Raw genomic sequence first — 21,309 nt, 5'->3', positions numbered from 1 at the left:
TAATATTCTGGATGGACGCATCTACAGAGGGTAGCTCTCATTGCCGCGTATAATTTTTTTTTTGGTGGCGAATCGTATCATTGTGGCGCTTTTTAAACAGGGAGAGATATGGATGGTGAACGTTATCACCACCATCCTTGTGAATTGAGAATGATTCTTGCCGAAGGAGGCCAGAAGATTATATTCTTGCTCGTATGCTGTAATCCTAACGGCAGCTCAACTGGTGGTCACCTTTATACTCCCTACTCCTATGTGATCCTATCTATCATGTGTAAGAGCAAGTATCATAGCAGGCTATAAATCGGCTAAATACTGATGTGGAAGAGAGATGAGAAGAGAGACAAGAAGTAGGTTGTAAGCTTATAGCCAACTCAGGCACAAAAACCAAGACACTCTGTAAGAGAGAAATGTGGGTCATGTATTAAAGATAAAAAGCTAACTACTATGAGTGAGCTATAAAAAGACTACAAAGAGTCTTATAGTCAACAAGCTGGCTATATTATTAGCCTTGCTCTTGTTCCAAGGGCATGGCTAGTGGATAGTAGTGCGTTACCGTTGGAGTGCCATCCAGTCCCTAGCTAACGGCGTTACCGTGTTTGAAAGGTGCAAATTTATGTTAAGTTTAACTAAATTTTAAATTAAATCTAGACTTTATTTGAATTTAAGGTGGTTAATGTGGATTTATCATCCACCGGCGATAGCGCGGTTATAGCGTTGTATCTACGGTAACGTAAACCTTAACAGATATTAGTCTCCCCCGTTCTTAAATAATTGGTACGATTGGCTATAGTTGCTTGACTTTAACCATAAATTATCTTTAAAATATTTATTATGATAAATGAAAGTGTTATGGTCATGTTTATGATGCTACATGATTCTATAATATGGAGTAAATTATACTTTGCACAGTTAAAATATACTCCATCCATTCATCTCTGATCGTCATATAAGGATTGGCACCAAGACCAATAAAAATAAATTGTGCTTATCAGTTGGTCGAGCTCACCCAGAACGGGCCGCATTCAGACGTCTGCGTAAATGCTGCACGCTGGTCGAGTACTATATATGTTTGACTTTGCTCTAGGTTTAGCATATAATTTTATTCTGTACCAGGTTATAGAAGTTTAATGAAATCTCGTAAAATTTGAATAAAACTTGGTGAAGCATGATCTAAATTCAAAAAATATTATAAGGTTTTACCATATTTTACAAGACTTTCCTTCAACTGTATACGATGGAACCTAGTGCGAAGCGAACCTTATTTTTATATAACCCAAGCGTTAGTATATGTCCTAGATCCGGGGCAAAGCCAATTGAGATGTCAATACATGCCACAATGTGCAATTTATTCTATAATATACCACCTTTTTGTTTTAAAATATAGCTTCTCTTAGAGTAGTGCTAACTCAAATGTTTAAAACTTTGACAGTCAGTAGCAAAAAAGTTTAAAATATCAATAAGAATGGAGGACGTGATATATCATTAAACAAACTATCATAATATGTAAAATAATATATTTTTATAAACATTACTCCACTCGTTCCAAAATACAAGCAATAGCTGTTTTTCTGTTTCATAATATAATTTGCGCATGTAATGTATATATGAATTATCGTATCTCTCTACGTTAAATTCGATTTATTTTAACTTTTTAACATGAAAACATCAATTAAATTATGTATATGTATACATGTACAAAAGATAATCTATTCGAAGGTGATCGGGATAGCATATTGAACGCCGTGTCGAGATCTAAAGTTACTTTGTCTCTGAATGGGGGAGTACTATCCGGTGCAACGTGCTAAGTGAGAGCAACATGTTTTTAAATATCTACCAGTATATTTTATAAGAAAAAAGTACGGAGTAAACGATGAAAAGAATAATCTGAAATAGTGCTAGGGGCTCACCCTGGTAGTGTGGCAACTAGGAGTATCACTGTACATGGAGTGAGTTAACACGTGGAGCTGGGAGTAGCAGAGAAAAGCCACCTAACTTTAAATCATCTATAGCTAACTGACTTTACATCACCTATATAGTCAATTTAATAAATAATTTATATAATAGTTATCTATAAAATATATGTTAATACCTAGTTCCATCTATCTTACCCTACTGACGATATACATTTATAACTCGCTACATTTTTTTTTCTCCTTTATCTTCTTAAATATAATACTTTTATAGTTAACTGTATGCTGCTATTGGACCTGCTCCAAGAAAACTATGCTAGCGAGGAGAGGAGACGAGGCCTCTTGTCGTTACCTCTTAAATACTACCTCTAACCCGAAATAAGATCATTTTTTAGTTTTTTATATAATGTATTGATTGTTCGTCTTATTTAAAATTTTTTTACGATTAATATTTTTATTCTTACTGGGTGATAAAACATAAATAGTACTTTACGTGTGACTAAATTTTTTAAGTTTTTGTATAACTTTTTTAAATAAGATGAATAGTCAAATATCGGACATGGAAAAAAATTAATGTTATTATAAGATGAAGGCAGTAACAAAGGAAGTGGTGAAAAGACAGAAAGAAGAAGGAAAAAGTTTGCAGGCGTGAGATGGGAGAAAAAAATGGCAGCGGGCAAGCAAGAGGAAGCAGCGCTGCAGCGGTTGCATCAACAAGACGAGACGAGACGAGACTGGACCGGCAGCAAAGGCCATGCCATGCATGCAACAACACTCCCAGCCGCCCATGCAATTATGTAGTTCCTCGCTCTTCAAATTGTTTTGGCCGGTGGGGGTGGACCATTCACACCCAATCATCGCCTCACGGTGTACTGTTTCTTTCCGCTTAAGATTATTATAATCTAGATTATTAAGTTAGATTATTATAAGCTGGATTGTTATAATTTATAGTAGAATAAACTGTGAGTTGTTTCTTTCTTAGATTATTATAGTCTAGATTATTGGGTTTGCAAGTTTAAAGAGGGAGTGAGTGGCATGGTGGGTAATTTTCACTCAATAAGCTAGAAAAAACTCATCTAAATAAGTTTATTAGATTATAATAAGCTGGGCTCCAGATTATAATAAGCTACTTCAATAAATTATCTGTTTCTTTCAGCTTACTCCCAATAATCTAGATTATAATAATCCCAAGCTGAAAAGAAACAGAGCCTAAGAGCAACTCTAATACAATGGCTACATGACCGACCAAACTAAATTTTAGTAAATGTGGGAGAAAACTGGCCTCCAACGGCCTTTCCATCTAGTTGCCCAGGATGACCAAATCACATCCCTCACTTGTTAAACTTGGAGACTCTCTGGCTGGCTATTCGTGGGCCCCACCACCCTCCCTCTGATATGTCCCTAAACCCTAAGTCGGACAACTCAATGCGTGCCCATGACTCAGTTACTGAAGAGGGCTAATCCGTTACACCATTGAGAGAACCTATCACACGTAGCCGTGGAAAGAAATTACAATAAGAGGTAAACTCGCTCCTAGCTAAAACATATTTCAATATTATAAGAATTATATATTGTCTAAATCGAGTACTCTACTCTTACTCAGATTTACACATCAGGGTAGTATTTGGGTTCATAAAGAACATGGAGGGTTTCTTGAGAAACACTAAGACTATTATCCAATATGAAAAAGGTTACACGCGCAAGAATCCATGTTACGCTGCAAAAACCTTAACTTCAAGCACAAGTCTAAATAAACCTGTCACGTTTTATTCATAAATTACTTTTTATTTATAAATGTATCGTTTGGCTTTTACCCCTGAAGTTTTTAGTCCACGATGTTAGTCACTAGTCATAAGAGTTGATCATGCATCCTCGTTCAATTATCCCGTTGCTTTCCCGTACATGTACATGGTACGAAAACTTTCCAGTCATACCGATACCGTTTTTGAAAATTAATATAAAATTATTTTTTCAATTATGTTTTCTTGAAATTAATTTTTTTCAAAAACGTTGACATCAATTAAAATCATGACCACTTAAGTAAAAGCAACAAAAAAATGTACCATTTCCAACCACTTCCCACCACTGACTCGTATGCTGGATCGGCTGTGATAAAGATAGGGATAGTAACGACTCCAAGTTTTTCTATACAAAATTTATAGATTGGGGTCTAAAACGGGGTGGGCTAAAAATGTATAGTTTTTTAAGCTAAAATATTTAAGAATTTAGTAGGATTGTGAAAGGACCCAATAACCTTGGTCCATTATCACCCTTAGATAAAGCTGTACAGGGAACCTGCTATGACGGTCCCACGAGCCGACGTGCCACCGGATTTTTTGGATTTTTAATTATATTTATTAAATAATTTAAAATTTTTATTTTTCATTTCCTTCCGAATCTCTAGGAGGGCGGAACGCCTACGTGGCATATAACGGGACGGATGACAGCGAAGGCGATGACGGCGAGGCGAATTTTTGTGTCTGGTCCCTTGCCGTCCTTACAAAATTGCCCCTGCGCCTTCATCGCCTTCGTCGTCGTCCGTCGTGCTATGTGCCAAGCAGGCTTTCCGCCCTCGTAAGGTTAGATCTGTGATTACTTTTATGAATTATTTAATAAATACAATTAAAAATCCAAAAAATCCGGCGGCTGGCCGGTCAGCTCGCTCTAGTGGTTGGGCTTTTGCTGTGTAGCCTGGTCAACATGGGCCTTGTGGGCCCCCAAAATCCCGGCCCATGTGTACCGGAGTAATCCTCCTCTCTTCTCTTCTCTATCCGCATCGTCATCTTCCTCTCGCCGCCGTCGCAGCTTCCCAATCTCCGGAGATGGCGGCGACCACGCTCATGGGCTCGCCGTGGCTCCGCATCAGGCTGCTCCCGGAGGTGCCCCTGCCCCTGGCCCCGCGCCTGCGCCCCCACCTCCTCCGCCGCCGGGCCTTCTCCGCCCTCGCCGCCTCGCCGGATACCGCCGGCCCGGTCCGCGTCCGCTTCGCGCCCTCGCCCACCGGCAACCTCCACGTCGGGGGCGCGCGCACCGCGCTCTTCAACTACCTCTTCGCGCGCTCCAAGGGGGGCAGGTTCGTGCTCCGCATCGAGGACACCGACCTCGAGCGGTCCACCAAGAAGTCCGAGGAGGCCGTGCTCAGTGACCTCGCCTGGCTCGGCCTCGACTGGGACGAAGGTGCCTTTCGTTCTCTCTACCGATTTTAATGCTTGAAAGTTTCACCATTTTGATGTAGCGCGCCATCACTTCCCCCACCTAAATTAGTTTGGCCCTGGATGCTGAATTCTACTCGAGAGTTCTGGCAAGCTCAGCTCTTGTGATAATTTTGATTGCTACTGAAACTTTAATGTGTGTTCCTTGTGTTGTGCCTCTCTTGATTGATAATGTGCAACTCTGGATATGCGTATTTAATGTAATGAACCTGTAAAATAGTTGTTTTTTTTAAATCTATGATGGTGCATGATACGGGTGCTCATACCTTTACCTGGTTAGGTCCGGATGTTGGTGGGGAATTTGGGCCTTATCGCCAGTCTGAGCGCAATTCGCTGTACAAACAGTATGCTGAGAAGCTGATGGAGTCTGGTGCGGTCTACCGGTGCTTTTGCTCCAATGAGGTAATTTTCTCCCTTGCATGATCGGCATGTACATGCATTTTATTCTATCGCACATACACACCGGTTGTTGTAATGTATTGTTTTGGTTGTTTTGTAAAAAAAAAGCTTCATCTTCTTCGTGTGTTCATATGAAAAACTCGTACTGATTTCTACAACTGTGCACACTGAGGAATGAGCCAGTTAAAATCAGTGAGCAATTTTTTTTTAACCTTGTTTCGAGCAGATGCCCATGACTTGACCTGCCATAAATTATACTAGATCAACTATTTTCTCATTTGATAACTGTCTCTGTTACTTCAGGAACTTGAACAGATGAAGGAAACTGCAAAGCAGATGCAACTACCTCCTGTATACATGGGCAAGTGGGCGACTGCTTCAGATGCTGAAATACAGCATGAGTTAGAGAAGGGGACACCTTACACTTACCGTTTCCGTGTACCAAAGGAAGGTTCATTGAAAATTAATGACCTTATTCGTGGTGAGGTAATGACTAGAAAGTCTGGAACTGCCATATTGTTCTATTTTTAAGCCTTCTGCTCTTGATAACTCTTGCTTACAAATGATGAGAATTGATAGTTTTATAAAGGTCAGTTGGAACTTAGACACGCTGGGTGATTTTGTGATTATGAGAAGCAACGGTCAGCCAGTGTATAACTTCTGTGTCACAGTTGATGATGCCACCATGCATATCTCCCATGTTATCAGGTAATGATAGAAACTAATTACCTTTTATCTTTCCTTTTGGTGATCTGACTCTGAAGTCTGTACTTATCTTGTTTCCCCCCAGAGCCGAGGAGCATCTACCAAACACACTTCGGCAAGCTCTGATTTATAAAGTAATTTTCAATGCCCGTAATAATATTATGTATCATAATTTACAAGCTTGATACTTCAAAGTGTATGTCTCAACATAATATGCCTGTACTATGCTGTGACGATCTTCTGCAGGCACTTGGATTTCCAATGCCTTCATTTGCTCATGTATCACTTATTCTGGCTCCAGATAGAAGTAAACTGTCAAAACGTCATGGGGCTACTTCTGTGGGACAGGTAACTAACTGATTATTTGCAAAATATGGTATTTATATCTTTGCCAAAACATGTTTTATATATGTACTCTCTTCTTTTACTTGCCATTTCACATCTTTTCCAAAACACTTTTAAAGTAAGCAAAAAGTAACATTGTGTCCTCTTTTCTCTGTCCAGTACAAAGAGATGGGATATTTGCCTCAGGCAATGGTAAATTATTTGGCACTCCTTGGCTGGGGTGATGGTACTGAAAATGAGTTCTTCACTACTGATGACCTAGGTTAGCTTATCGATAATCATTGTGCTGCTTTCACTGCACGATTTTTGAAAATCACAGTGACCATCCAGTTATCTGTTCTTACTTTGCTGTTCTATCGCATTTGCAGTGGAGAAGTTCACTATAAATCGTGTCAACAAAAGTGGAGCAGTTTTTGATGCTGTAAAATTAAAGTAAGTTTGCTAGAATCGTCAATATTCTCTGATTACTCATAATATTTCAGTTGCAGTACCACAATTGGTTGAGCTTTAGCTTGCTTCCACTTATTTTTATGCTTGAATCTTATATCAAGATTTATTTCAATCATAAGGGAACTAATAAACAATCATTGTTACCACCTAATTCAGAGATTCTTTTATTTATGAACTCAGACACGAGCTGGGGAGCATGTCCAGTCCATAACTCCATATACAAACAAATTTAATGGCAGTGTCAAAACATCCCCTTCAGGATTATCAGTAGATTGGATGTATGAAGTTTGGAAAATCACTCCACATTATTGATCAAGTTGAAACATAAGTCTGATAAGCAATAAATACACTATGTCTGATAAGTAATAAATACGGCATTTATGTACTTCTCTGCCTGCTAGTCAGTAGTATTTCAAAGGCGCTCCCCATTATGATCAAGCTTATATACTGGGACCTACCCTCAGAAACCACCATCAAGCTCAAACCTACATCCCTCTGATATTTTTATGGCCTGTCCAATGCACCGCTGCCTTTAAGAAGTGCATGTGATGCCAATTAAATATTTTGCAGCCAGATCTTCAGATCTTGATAGGAACCTTCTCGCTTGAACTGGTGATCATGGGAAATAAATAAACAAATATATGTGCTTCCTATTTGCATAATGGAATACTTCTTATGTTTATGTAGATGGATGAATGGACAACATCTAAGAGCTCTTCCGTCTGATGTACTCATCAAGAGTTTTGAAGATCGCTGGAAGGATGCAGGCATTCTTCAGGACTCTGAAAGTGGTTTTGCTAAAGTAAGTTTGGAGGTCATATGTTATTTCTACACACCATGGATACTTGTACTTTGGAACTACACACTATAGGAAATTAGGTATGTGTTAAAAGGTCAATGACTAATTGCTTCCAAGGGTTTCTGTTTCTTTTTTACTAGGGGCAATTGCAAATTTGCCACTAATTTTAATTGTTATTTCAAAACTGCCACTATAAAATTGCGAAAATTCCACTAGAACTGTTATTCTAGTGGCATCCTTACAATATATAAAAAATAAATGGCAATTTTGCAAAAAAAACCTTTACCAACTAAAGCTACCTTTGGAACATGACAGATAGTATGTTTGCTCTTATTTATCTATAATTATTTGGAGGCTTTAGGATGAGACATCTGAAACTTTGAGTTGTTTAGAAATACTAATGGTATAATTACTTTATTTTTTGCACAGGAAGCAGCTGAGCTTTTGAAGGATGGCATTGATTTGATCACTGATGCTGATGCAGCCCTTTCAAATCTGTTGTCGTATCCACTTCATGCTACGTTAAGCAGGTGTGCAAAAACATGGCGTTTTAGGTCTAATCCCTCATGGGCTCTTTATTAAGTTTTTCAGTCAAAGCCCCTTGATAAATTGTGCTGAAGAAGGAATAGATCTAAACCCTCTTGGGCTCTTTATTAAGTTTTTTTTTTACTCAAAGCCCCTTCATAAATTGTTACCGAAGAAGGAATGCTTCTTGAGTTGGTTGTTGTGGTAGGCATTTTTTTTCCAATTTTTTTTTTATAGACTGTTGGTTTTCTATTCACATGTCTGTAATTTACCAGTGATGAAGCTGAACCCGTGGTGCAAGATAAGCTTTCTGAGGTTGCATCAGCACTCATTTCTGCCTATGATAGCGGTGAACTTTATGAAGCACTAGCTGAGGGCCGTGATGGTTGGCAGAAGTGGGTGAAAAATTTTGGCAAGTCACTCAAAAGAAAGGTCAGCGCTAATGACAGCCATCATTTTTGTTCTTTGGTAGCTTGCCTTGGATGCCACTGAAATCCACAACCTTTTATGGAAGAGGTTCATCTCACCTACACCTTACCAGCTAGAAATGATGAAAATACAGCCAAATCGTTTGATCTAGACTTTGACAACTCTACCATCCCTTCTATTTGACTTGTATATACCAATCATCATATTCACTCAAAAATCGGATTCAAACCCATTGTTGCAAATGCCTTTTCTGTCATATATGCTGAATGAACTACTACTAACTCGTCTCTTTTGTGACCAGGGAAAGTCTCTATTTATGCCGCTGCGAGTACTGCTGACCGGAAAGCTTCATGGGCCTGATATGGGTGGCAGTGTAGTCCTCATTCACAAAGCAGGCACCTGTGGAGCGGTCGCTCAGCAATCCGGTTTCGTAAATCTTGACGAAAGGTTCAGAACCCTAAAGGAGGTGGACTGGGAGTCCCTGCTGAAGGTGCAAGAAGAGTCCTCTGCTGAATCTGCTGTTCCTGCATCTCCATAGGTTGTAGTTTGTCCAGATCCATCTGGGAGGGGTTTACTTCTGTATAATATGAAGCATAGGGTTTACTTCCAATTTATACAGTTTGTGAGGAATCTATAGTTTCGGTTGTCAGTAGTTAATAAAGCGAAGTTTTGCTCTCTGGTGCTGTAATTGCCAATTTGGATTGGATTGCGAGATGACGAGGTTGATGCTGCTGTAATTGCTTTTCGTTTGTTGAATCCAAATGTTTCGGACAACACTGGAGCCTAAACTTGTTCTTACAAGATACTAGTGTAGTAACTTGTTTTATGGCATTGTTACTATAAGGTAGAAATTAATACGTTTTGGTACATTTTAAAGTAAATTTCACAGTACTACATATACTTGGACCAAATTATCCCAAAACTACATGCTTAATGTTGTGTATCATAAAACTATAAATTTAACACTAAATTTCTTAGAAAACTATAGATCTAATGTTATCATATAAGACTACAGATTTAATGGTGAATTTATTGAAGAATTACGGTTTTTACAGTTTCTCTATTGTTGTTTTAAGTTACAAGAGTTGCACTTTTGTGAAAAAAGTGATATTAAATCTATAGTTTTATGATATAATGTCTTAAATTTATAGTTTTGTGTAAATTTTGGCGTTAAATATGTAATTTATGATACACACCTTAAATATGTAGTTTTGGATAATTTGATCAAACAATATATAGCTTTGCGAAATTTACCTTTTGTTTGGGAATCATCGCCACCCAGCTAAGTTAACTTAGCTCTCTCGTTTTCCGCGCACACGCTTCCCGAACTGATAAACTGTATATTTTTTACAAGAAAATTTCTATAAAAAAGTTGTTTTAAAAAATAATATTAATCTATTTTATATTTTTAATAATTAATAATTAATTAATTATGTACGAATCTACTACTACGTTTTTCGTAAAACGTATCGGGTAAGTTAACTTATCCATCCCTCCGCCGAACACGGCCGTAGTATGCATTTTTTTAAAAATCCTATTCTCAATTTTTTTGTTCACATCACGTTTTCTTTAAAACGAGGAAACACATTCTCCAAAATTTATACTACCTCTATTTCACAAGATAAGACATTCCAGTATCGCTGAGATTTATATAAATATTAATAAATGATACGTACTTACTTGGCCAATAGATAAATTTCTGTATAAGAAAAATCTTAGGATAAATTTATGCCATCACAAATTCAAATGAGCCCCTTTAATTATTAATTATCCCCTAAATCATTTTATTTAATTAGCCCTAAACCCTTGTTGTTTCGTGGGGTTTAGTAAACCGGCTGCTGCTTTTCCACGCCATTTCCCTTTTCTTTTCGGCTCTTTCTCTCCTCCTCCCCTTCCCTTTCTTCTCCCCCCGCGAAAAACCTCCCGCCGCCGCCGCCGCCGCAGCATCAGGGCCCCTAAACCCTAGCGGCCATGGCGTCCTCCATACTCTCCGACTGCTCCTCCTCCGCCACCTCCCGCCTCCTCCCGCTCCGCCGCGCCCTCCTCGCTCAGCCGTCCCGCTTCCGCCCGACCACCGCTGCCGCGCCGCCGCGGAGGCCCCTCTTCGTCGCCGCGCCGCTCCCGCGCACGGGCGGCATGGCCTCGGTCTCCTCCTCCTCCTCCTCCGCCGCCGCCGCCTCCTCTACCGACTCAGGTGCTTGCGCCCACTTCTTCTCGTGTTCTGCTCTGTGAGACTGTGACTGTTCTATTCATTCGTGCTCAATATTGTGTGGTTGGGCGAGCTCTTCAGGTTAAGGTTAAGGTAGCGTTAGATACGTTGATTTCGTTGTTGAGTATGTGTAGTTGCAAATGGAACATGTGAAGTGATCCTTGTATTTGCTGGTGCACTGATGTGATGATTCCTTTTTATCTGTTTGCGTGTGTAGCTTGTGCCAAGATCATTGACGGGAAGTTGGTCGCAAAGCAGATACGAGAGGAGATCGCTGTTGAAATAGCCAAGATGAAGGATGCAATCGGAATTGTGCCTGGGCTGGCAGTCATTCTAGTTGGGTCAAGGAAGGATTCCCAAACATACGTGCGGAACAAGAAGAAGGCATGTGAGGCGGTTGGTATCAAGTCGTTTGAGGTCAATTTGCCAGAAGACAGTTCTGAGGATGAGGTTCTTAAGCACATAGCGACATTTAACAGTGATCCATCGGTGCATGGCATCTTGGTTCAGTTGCCCCTGCCTCATGTGAGTTTTCAGCATTTTCTTGGGCCAATGTATGTGTATAACCTATGCACTAGTATTGAATTTTGGCACTTACCAACTGATTGTTCAATTTACTTTCAGTGAGAAGCCTAGATTATTTCATGCCATGAAAATATTACTTTATGCACAATACTCTTAGCTAGTATTGTGATATTGGTGCCACCTCCAATTTGCACATTAAATGTTTCTGTTTCTGTTAACTGTTTTAATGTTGCTGTGAAAGCTATCTGATTAATCTTATTAATAAATAACTTGGAAAATGCATTTGAACATATTCTTCGTTTTAGGTAGGCCGTTACATTCCTATTTTGGTATTCTGATCGTGCTGACAACACTTGTTGTAAATTGATGATATATGCTGGTGCTTGAAGTTATCTGTTAATCTTGGTTACATTTTTTGTGGCATATGAATGTTAGTATCAAAAGAAGTGTTTGTCTGTTAGCATCACACAATTTTTTATGTTGACCATCAACTGAACATTCCTAATGGTTTGCAGCATATGAATGATGAGAACATTTTGAATGCTGTCAGTATTGAGAAGGATGTTGATGGGTTTCATCCACTGAACATTGGGCGACTTGCAATGCAAGGTCGGGATCCATTCTTTGTTCCATGCACCCCTAAAGGATGCATGGAGTTACTACACAGATATGGAGTTGAAATAAAAGGGAAGAGAGCTGTTGTAATTGGCCGGAGCAATATTGTGGGGATGCCTGCTGCATTATTACTGCAAGTATGGAATAATTCTTCATTTCAATTAGTTGTAACAATTTTATTGGAGCGTTTAATTAACATGTTTTTATATCATATACATTTACTAGAAAGCCAATGCAACTGTTAGCATTGTACATTCGAATACCAAGAAGCCTGAGGAGATAACAAGACAAGCAGATATTGTTATCGCAGCAGTTGGAGTTGCTAACCTGGTCAGAGGGAGTTGGATAAAGCCTGGTGCTGCTATTATTGATGTTGGCATCAATCCAGTTGATGTAAGACACCTACTTTTCTGATGGACTCCCTTAATTCTTCTTCCCTAACATTCAGCAGATCTATTTGATTTAACGCCAATTTGTTATGATCTAAATGGATAAGTTTCATGCATGAAAAACAGAGCATATCTGTTATGAACCTGCAAATTTCCATTGTTACTTGGTCCCTGGAGTCCCCACGTTGGTGGGATTCAGATGGCTGCTGGTGTACTTGTGTTGTTCACAAAAGAGTAAATTGCGCTACCGATGCATGAACCTACGAGGTGGGTGCAATTTAGTACATAAACCTGTAAATCGCCCATTTCAGTGCACAAACTTGTCTAGTGCATGCAATTTAGTACATAAACCTGTAAATTGCCCGTTTCAGTGCACAAACTTGTCTAGTGCGTGCAAACCAAAGCCAAAAAAACATACTATGTCTAATTTCACTAAGTTAGACACTGATTAGGATTACAGGTGGGCTCACATGTCAATATAATGTCATATACATATGCTTATGCTCAATCAAACATAGGGCAAGTAATATTATGTATAAATAAATGATTTATAAGACATAAATGAGAGTATAAAATAGATAGAAAACGATGGAAAATAAAATAAATACAAAGGATATTGCACATATGACATTCCTCACGGTTCGTTATGTGCATGTGACATCCCAATCAACTTTAACTCAACATGATTTGCCATAATATATTATTTTGCACTTGGTTCGCACACACTAAACAAGTTCATGCATCATAATAAGCATTTTATGAGTTTATGTATTAAATTGCACCCACCTAACAACTCTGCGTACCACCAACGCAATTTACCCATAATCACAATATAATCTGTAAAGGTTGTACACTACGTGTTTCTAATCATGTTCGGTTCATATGTGAAAATGTCACAATCTCAGTAGACAGATTGTTTTTATTTTTTTTCCCAGAACAAAGGGTGTTTTATTTTCTAGATCCTCACAGCTGGGATCAAAGACAGGTAAGGATCTACACCAGGACACCCCACTGTGATCCACCGTTGGGCACCCATTTATAAAAACTTAATGCCTTATTAAATTTCTATGCCCCCACATTTTTGTTGGTAAATTTTGTTCACACTGTACCATATGTGTTTGGGCTATATGTGATGATTAATCTATTCACTACAAATCTGCAGTTAATGTTGGCTTCATATATTTGAGTTTGGTTTGTATGTTTCTGTATCCTGACTCAGTTAATACCTGGGAAGGTTCCAAAGGAATTGGTGATTTGGCTATTTCTTTCCCTACTCTTCCTGATTTTCTAGAATGCTGTGCTTACTAGTGATTTGAAATGTCTCAGGATCCAGAAAGCCCTCGAGGTTATCGGCTGGTTGGAGATGTGTGCTACGAGGAGGCCTCCAAGATTGCAGGACTAATCACGCCTGTTCCCGGTGGTGTTGGGCCAATGACAATTGCGATGCTTTTGGCTAACACAGTTGAGTCAGCTAAAAGGATACACAAATTCAAATAACTGTGCAACCCTTTAGTAAAAAAATGGATGAGCATCCATTTAAAAAAGGATGCGTACTTAACCTTTGCTGTCGTCTACAACATAAGGTTTTCTCAACCTTTCCGTGTGCCTTTTGTTGGACCAGGAAACGGCAACAATAGTCATAAAATAAATTTTGATGATGAGATATTTTTCCTGGCCAAATACAGCGTCGTATTTGGTATCGAGGTAAATTTGAGATGTTAGTAAGCTTGGATGAACCATCCATCCATCTGATGAGTAATCAGTATTTGTTTCCATAATTTGATTGGGTACAATGAGTGGAGGATGCTTCTGGTCATTGTGACTGCACAGGAGAGGGAAACAAACAAACAAGAGCTTCAATCTAGTCTAGCCAGTTGTATACTGGATTTTATTAGCTGTCAATACTATTTTATGTATGGTACACTGCACTGATGGTTTTGTTTTGGTTCCTGCCAACTGGAGACTACTCATAGCTGGATAGAATTTGCTCATGAATCATTTCTTTTCTAAGGAAAGTTTGCCATGCCAGTTTTTGTCCAGTTCTGTCACAAATCATACTATAATACTTGCATTCCAAAGCAGGCCCCTTTGATATTTTTCTTTGATGTATCGAACTTAGAACTATAATATGACCATAGAGAGATGAAACAGAAAAAAGATATATCTTGCACAACATATGAGATGCATCAACTTCACTTGATGTGTTGTCTGCACCTTTTGTTTGTTGACCTTAGTGCATCTTCTGTATATACACAAGAAAGTAGTGCCTTTTTTAGAAGATAATAGAATAAACTAGTGCCTAAAAACAATGAATGACTACTGAGCAGTTGATTACTGATGTGGCAAGCAAAACCGCCCATACGAAGAAGACAGAAATATGGCAATGATGGATGCTGCAGTTTGGGCAGATGCTAGACACAAATATAAAAGAACAAAGTAGGTAAAGAGAAAACATGGTAAAATAATAGATCCAATAAAAAAACAGTGAAAGGACATAAACTGGGCCAGGGCGGTTGTAAAATGCCCTTTACAAATCTTCTCTTGACGTAAAGGTCGGTGTGTGGGCGAGTTTTTAAATCCCCATGGTTCTGGAAGCTTGCCTCTTACGCTCTCTGGTTTTTAACAGCGTTCAACATGTACCACACGATTCGCGTTATTTAAAAAAAATAGATAAATATATGTAAATGTACTCATTATATAAGTACTTTATAAGATTTAAATCTTATATCAGAATATAAATATTTTGGAATTATGCGCAATACTGCTTATCGTATCGATCATTTCTCAGTCAAATTTCTTTTTCAGTTCTATCCCTATCTGATCTATAACCTAATTAGTTCTTTAATAAAGAGATATTATAGTCTTTTCTTCTCCACCTTAATATATGTCAAATAAGGTAAAAATACTTATATTTTGGGACGAAGATACTAGTAAGTCATACTTGGAATATATTTAATAATAAATTAGATCATAATAAAATAATAACAATTAAGCAAGTTCGTTATTAGACGAATGGTAAAATGTCTAACTAAATGTCAAATACACCATCATTTAAAAATAGAGACTACCTTTGTCAAAAAAAATATAAAAGATTTTTAGACCAAAACCTTTATATATTGAGAGGGAGGGAGAGTAAGTTTTTTTTTCCCTGACAGGGATATACATGTCCCTGAAACAATATAACGAGTACAGGAGGTCAGGACAATGGCATCAAGTCATCAACCACCGTTATAACATCTGCCAGCCGTGGTGACTATCTGCAAGGCCACAGTACACTGGTACCATTTGACAGTTTGTACACAGGTGACCTACAATTAACTATCACAGCTATAATTAGTAATGGTAGAGTAGTAGAAGTACTATCACATTGGCCAATAAGGTCTCCTTTAAAAATTGGAACAAAGGATTTTCGTGAAAAACAATCTGATTCATGCGAAAATCATGTAACATTCATACGTTCCAAATAAGCTCTGGATCAACGAGGAAATATGAGATATATAAAAATATATTCCTTTTATTCTCAAATCACTGACATATGGAAGGCAAAACATTGGTTTTGAAATAGTTCTTATCAAGTTTTCGTATACTCCCATCACTAAAAAATAATATAGTTGTTTTGAGCGTTCAAATTTTTTCCCTAAAATATTCTCTCTACCTACTTATTTATCATCTAAATCAATAACAACCATTCCTCATTTATTTTCATATATTTTCTTAATGCCGACAAACTCTCTCCATAGTGCTTATATCTTACGATGGAGCAAGCAGTTTTTATTTAAAAAAAACAAACTGTCCTAAAATACTTCCTAGGCCCTATTCGTTCTGCAATGGAAAGTTTTGGGTTTTTGCAGTCCCACTTCCAGAGCACTTAAATATCGTGTTTATTGAAAAAAAACTTCTATATAAAAGTTTCTAATCTGATTTTTATAAACTAAGATTTTAATTATATATTACTTTTGTCATATCTATTTTAAAATATAACAATTTAGTAACATGAATCCGGTCAGATACTATGACCAAGTTCGGAGGCCCTCCTTCCCCCTATATTCCCTTTTTCTATACGCATGATTATCGAACTAATTCTAATTCTAATTAGTATGTTTTTTAAAAAATTCTATATGAAAGTTGTCCTAAAAATTCATTAATATTATCCAAATCGACTATACAATTTATTAATTATTTTATTATCACTTATATTTTTAACAATAATTTACATTCTTGCATGCGTAATTAAAACTTCAACTACATACTGCTTCTAAACTAAAAAGAAACGAAATTAAAATTTCCCCAAACTCTACCACAAGTACTATGAATGAGTGATAATTAATGGCGTATGCGTGCGTGATAATCGCGTCGAGGGGGCAGTAATAAAGAAGGAAATGATGCGCGCGCACACCGTGGCCACCCCTCCCCTCTCTCTCCACCCACCGCACCCACCTCACCTTCTCTCTTCTCGCGAGCTCGCGAGCTCAAGGGAGCATTTTCGCTTGGCCACCCACCATTTCGGCGCGGAGGAGGAGACCGCTTCCCCCGCCTCTCCCCCGCAACCCTCTCCTCCCCTCCCTCCCTCCCAATCTTAGCCACCCCGAGGCCCGCCCTTCTTCTTGTTCTTCTCCTCCGCCCATTTCTTTCTTTCTTTCCTACTTACTCACTTTCTTTTGAGAGAGAGAGGAAGAGAGAGAGAGGCCGGAGGAGGAGGAGGAGGAGGGCGTCGGCGGCGTCCGGCTGCGAGCGGCGAGGATGAGCGCCTCCAGGTTCATAAAGTGCGTCACCGTCGGGGACGGCGCCGTCGGCAAGACCTGCATGCTCATCTCCTACACCTCCAACACCTTCCCCACAGTGCGCTTCTTCCTCCCTCCCTCCCTCCCTGCCTCGCTTCTTCTTCTTCTTCTTCTTCATGTCTGCGGTCTGTGCAATGCAACGTTTTTTTTTTCTCTTTTTCTTTTTCTTGCTTCTTTTACTTCGGGGGTGGGGGTGCTCGGAGCTAGGATTATGGTTCTTGATCTGGATCTGGGGCCAAATTCCCCGCCTTTTGGGGTCTCCGTTCTTGATTTGTCGTCAGTGCGGCTTCGAATTGCAACCTTTTCATGTCTAGGGTTGCCATTGCTGAGGGAAAAGGGGATCTTTTGCACGACGCTCCGAACCTCTCCGCAAAATATGGATCAAATCGAAAAGGCAACAACGACTTGCCTCGGTTATTTATTCCACGCGACGCTCAAGCCGGTTTGCTGGAAGATTTCGTCGTTGATTGCGAGCATTATGTAGGCAACATTAGGGGCGAAAAAAATTTGCAGATTTTCTTGATTCGTAATGTCGAATCAGTTTGGCTGGCGCTCTCTGTCAAGGTGGGGGAGCCGTGGATCCGCCGCGGCCAGGTCGAGAGCTCGAGATCGCTTTCCCGACTTTCTAGTTGTCCTGTACCCTCCTCCACCACCACTCACACCTTCCTTCCCCCATGGTTGGTAAGCGCGTTTCTTTCTTCTCTTTTCACGCAAATCCACACCAATTACAGCACCCTTGCTTTTCGCGCATGGGGTAGTTCTCCAATTGAAAGATTAATTTTTTCCTCTTTTGAGGAGATCTTCAAAAGAAGAGAAGATTTCGGCTGCTTTGGGGGTAGATTAGCTTGGAGCCCTGAGACATGGTGACCATCTTGTGGGAGGTAGTGTTATCCATTGGACCACTTCTGGACTGCCTGCCACGTACACTGGGTCTGGTCTAGACGTGTACTAGTAATGTATTGTCGGCAATACTTCGAGAATGGATTGCGCATTTACCGTACATGTCTATGCTTTCTCCCCCATGGCTGATGATTTTGTATGTGTTATGAATTGGGTGTGCCTTGAGAGGATTTGTGGACTCATTGTTTGCATCATTGCTTTTGACAGGATTATGTTCCGACGGTGTTTGACAATTTCAGTGCTAACGTCGTGGTTGATGGTAACACTGTCAACCTCGGGCTATGGGACACTGCAGGTGATTTGGCTGTCAAATTTTGCTGATTAGCATGCCTTCTTCTGTCGTGTATGCTTTTTTTCTGCTACCAAGTTATTAAGTTATTTCCTTCGGACTTCCACAGGTCAGGAGGATTACAACAGACTGAGACCACTGAGTTATCGTGGAGCTGATGTTTTCCTTCTGGCTTTCTCGCTAATCAGTAAGGCCAGCTACGAGAATGTTTCGAAGAAGGTAAGGGACTATACAAAATTCGTTTGCTGTAAGAAGTTCGTTACTCATGTTTAATTTGTGATTGTTTATGCAATTTTGTGTTGCTTCTAGCATGTTTATTTATATTTTCATGGGTGATTGCTTCAATGATAATAGTTGTACTATTTGGGGATTAGGCTCCACAAAATTTATATTAGGCTTAAATTCATCTTTAAATTCAACCAGATGAATAGATGATACCAATCTTGATTTATGTCCATTGGTCCTCGTCTTGGCTCATGTTAAGTTTGGTTTGATCATGCATGTGGTTCGAGTCATTGTTTCAGTCTCCACTAATGGTTTACGGATATTAACTTGTTGACTATAAACATTATTTTTATATATTTCAGTGGATACCTGAGCTGAAGCATTATGCACCTGGTGTGCCTATTATCCTTGTGGGAACAAAGCTTGGTAAGAACCGAACAAGGCTACATTTTGAGAAATCTAATCTTTTCTACCTGTCAATAGCTTCTGTTTTGATTTTGGATGGAAGTAGTAGCATGGGATTTCTAACTTAGTATGATCCTATTTTGTGGCTGTTTTTTTTATGTGAATGCTTGGCACTGGTGTCATCATTTAGTGATAATATGAAGCAGAGTGCTGTATAAAAGAGAAAAATATGAATGTAAAGATATGTCAATAGCCATAGTTTTTTTCTAGTGGGATTAATTTACAAAAAGATCTTGCGATAAACTCAAACCTTTTTGAAATGTTTGCCGTTTGGGTTCTACTTCTGTACTATTAAATTGGTACAACAGCATGCAACAGTTAGTCTACCTTTCAGTTTTGGTGGCATCGCATGATGTCCCTCAGTTTGCTCGTCATGATGAATTCCATTTTGCTTCTTTTTTTGGCTGGTGTTTCTACCTGTCTTGTGAAATTAAACTTCTTCATAAAAGTCATTCTACAGATAACATCCCTTTGTACCTCTAAACATCCAGCTGTAGCCCGCTTACATTTCACATTGTTTATTGCACTGCAGATCTTCGAGATGACAAGCAGTTTTTTGTGGACCATCCTGGTGCTGTTCCTATCACCACTGCTCAGGTACAGTTGTGGCCTCGTGGATTGATTACCTCCTTATTTAATCTATCCTGTGGATTACATTGACATATATTGATCTTCTATTTGTTCTTTACTTTCTACTTTTGTAGGGAGAGGAACTAAGAAAGCAAATAGGCGCCCCATACTACATCGAATGCAGCTCAAAGACCCAACTAGTACTGCTGTCTCCTCTGTTGTTTGTTAAATGTATAATAGCATGCAAGATACTAACATCCATTTCCTGCTCATCTGATTTGAAGAATGTCAAGGGCGTTTTCGATGCGGCAATAAAGGTGGTGCTGCAGCCACCGAAGGCGAAGAAGAAGAAAAAGGCACAAAGGGGGGCGTGCTCCATTTTGTGATCTAATCATCAGTAGACGACGAAGAAGAAGAACGATGAAGTTGCCAGGCTTTTATTATTGTAGCGTCTTGCTTCAGCGAAACAGCATTCATGGTCTGGGATCCTAGTTTACTGGCAGCTGCAGCAAGGCCTCTTTGTCGAGGCAATGAGCGATCCGTTTGTTTCGTTTTCTCCTTTCTGCCTTGTGATTATCTCGTGTGACTGACAAGTCGTGGCAATTAGGTAACTTTCTTAGATGGTATTTCCCGTGTTTGAGAAAAAAATTCCTGTTATCCCTGTTCCATAAGTAGACATGATGTAATCGCACTCCAGTTTATTCTTTTCCTTCTTATTTCACTTCAATGGAAAATTATGTTTCCCTTCATATTCTGTCAGCGATTGGAGCATCTGTGTTGTTCTTCTGACTTGCCCAGTTGCAGACAGACAAGTTGGCAACTCAACTTCCAATGGTTACCTGGAGTCAACATCTAGCCCTAGTAACATAATGATATTATCAAGATTGTGGAGGGCATGTTCTCAGTTAGAGGCATATCTGTAAATTATGGTATGATATATCTGCTGGAATTTTGTGTCTGCCAATCTCATTTTATAAAGGCCATCTGTGCAACAGCCTAGCCGAATCAATATCAGACATGCCTACATGTTTGAAAACCATTAATTGGACACAATTTGCTGGGTTGTTGTCAACAAACCGTGCATCTTGTAGAGTACATGCCAAATCATTTCCGAAGATCACCAGGTGATGAAAACTCAAAACTAAGCTGTGACCCCAAGATCAACTCGATAATTGCTTCCTGATTTCAAAAGACCCGATAATAAGATATTTTAGCTCATGAAGTCGCTTGAAATATAGCTGCAAACAAGTGGATTATAATAATATCATAACCTGAGTTCTTTTAATCCAGCTCAACTATCGGCAAGTGGACTGTAGTTAGCGTTTGATTCACACAAGAGGGATGAACAAAGCGCAATCCAAAAGAAAGTTCACCTCGAAAAAACCATAGATGTTCTGAGAGTGAAATTATATTACTACCAGAGTGAAATTGAATTACAACTCGGCAGAATCACGTGGTAGAAAAAAATTTATAAAAATAACGACGCCTGAGAGATTCGAACTCTCGCGGGGAAACCCCATGTACTTAGCAGGCACACGCCTTAACCACTCGGCCAAAGCGTCAGTTG

The 21,309-nt window shown here is 39.2% G+C and overlaps 3 protein-coding genes and 1 non-coding gene across 4 annotated transcripts; 3 read left to right on the top strand and 1 right to left on the bottom strand.

Moving 5' to 3' along the window:
* The first annotated feature begins 4,699 nt into the window (after positions 1 to 4,699).
* LOC102709904 (glutamate--tRNA ligase, chloroplastic/mitochondrial) lies at positions 4,700 to 9,530 on the top strand. Its single transcript, XM_040521396.1, has 12 exons — positions 4,700 to 5,087; positions 5,403 to 5,524; positions 5,825 to 6,007; positions 6,111 to 6,229; positions 6,312 to 6,360; positions 6,473 to 6,574; positions 6,731 to 6,833; positions 6,940 to 7,003; positions 7,709 to 7,823; positions 8,250 to 8,350; positions 8,621 to 8,777; positions 9,076 to 9,530. The coding sequence occupies exons 1-12, from the start codon at positions 4,733 to 4,735 to the stop codon at positions 9,310 to 9,312; spliced, it is 1,707 nt and encodes a 568-aa protein (XP_040377330.1). The 5' UTR covers positions 4,700 to 4,732; the 3' UTR covers positions 9,313 to 9,530.
* A 1,132-nt stretch (positions 9,531 to 10,662) lies between these two features.
* On the top strand, positions 10,663 to 14,652 carry LOC102709625 (bifunctional protein FolD 4, chloroplastic). The gene is made up of 5 exons (XM_006648184.3): positions 10,663 to 10,968; positions 11,201 to 11,508; positions 12,024 to 12,260; positions 12,349 to 12,516; positions 13,839 to 14,652. The coding sequence occupies exons 1-5, from the start codon at positions 10,746 to 10,748 to the stop codon at positions 14,007 to 14,009; spliced, it is 1,107 nt and encodes a 368-aa protein (XP_006648247.2). The 5' UTR covers positions 10,663 to 10,745; the 3' UTR covers positions 14,010 to 14,652.
* A 2,492-nt stretch (positions 14,653 to 17,144) lies between these two features.
* Positions 17,145 to 20,491, top strand: LOC102711126 (rac-like GTP-binding protein 6). The gene is made up of 7 exons (XM_006646736.3): positions 17,145 to 17,351; positions 18,401 to 18,488; positions 18,592 to 18,701; positions 19,070 to 19,133; positions 19,705 to 19,769; positions 19,877 to 19,942; positions 20,027 to 20,491. Exons 1-7 carry the CDS (start codon positions 17,253 to 17,255, stop codon positions 20,126 to 20,128), a joined length of 594 nt encoding a protein of 197 aa, XP_006646799.2. The 5' UTR covers positions 17,145 to 17,252; the 3' UTR covers positions 20,129 to 20,491.
* Positions 20,492 to 21,222: 731 nt separating this feature from the next.
* Positions 21,223 to 21,304, bottom strand: TRNAS-GCU. The gene has a single exon. It is a non-coding gene; the product is annotated as a tRNA-Ser (tRNA).
* Positions 21,305 to 21,309: the final 5 nt, after the last annotated feature.

This window comes from Oryza brachyantha, chromosome 2 (assembly GCF_000231095.2).
Source record: "Oryza brachyantha chromosome 2, ObraRS2, whole genome shotgun sequence".
In the NCBI taxonomy this organism is placed as follows: Eukaryota; Viridiplantae; Streptophyta; class Magnoliopsida; order Poales; family Poaceae; genus Oryza; species Oryza brachyantha.
Note: the sequence above shows the minus strand (reverse complement) of the source record. Positions and strands in the feature narration are given on the sequence as shown.

Bases quoted from the DNA above. Each gene is read 5' to 3' on its own strand.
- LOC102709904 (XM_040521396.1), top strand. From the start codon at position 4,733: ATGGCGGCGACCACGCTCATGGGCTCGCCGTGGCTCCGCATCAGGCTG. The intron at 5,525-5,824 runs GTAATTTTCTCC...CTGTTACTTCAG, and splicing joins GGTGCTTTTGCTCCAATGAG to GAACTTGAACAGATGAAGGA. The intron at 7,004-7,708 runs GTAAGTTTGCTA...ATGTTTATGTAG, and splicing joins TTTGATGCTGTAAAATTAAA to ATGGATGAATGGACAACATC.
- LOC102709625 (XM_006648184.3), top strand. From the start codon at position 10,746: ATGGCGTCCTCCATACTCTCCGACTGCTCCTCCTCCGCCACCTCCCGC. The intron at 12,261-12,348 runs GTATGGAATAAT...TACATTTACTAG, and splicing joins CTGCTGCATTATTACTGCAA to AAAGCCAATGCAACTGTTAG. The intron at 12,517-13,838 runs GTAAGACACCTA...GAAATGTCTCAG, and splicing joins TTGGCATCAATCCAGTTGAT to GATCCAGAAAGCCCTCGAGG.
- LOC102711126 (XM_006646736.3), top strand. From the start codon at position 17,253: ATGAGCGCCTCCAGGTTCATAAAGTGCGTCACCGTCGGGGACGGCGCC. The intron at 19,134-19,704 runs GTAAGAACCGAA...ATTGCACTGCAG, and splicing joins CCTTGTGGGAACAAAGCTTG to ATCTTCGAGATGACAAGCAG. The intron at 19,770-19,876 runs GTACAGTTGTGG...CTACTTTTGTAG, and splicing joins TTCCTATCACCACTGCTCAG to GGAGAGGAACTAAGAAAGCA.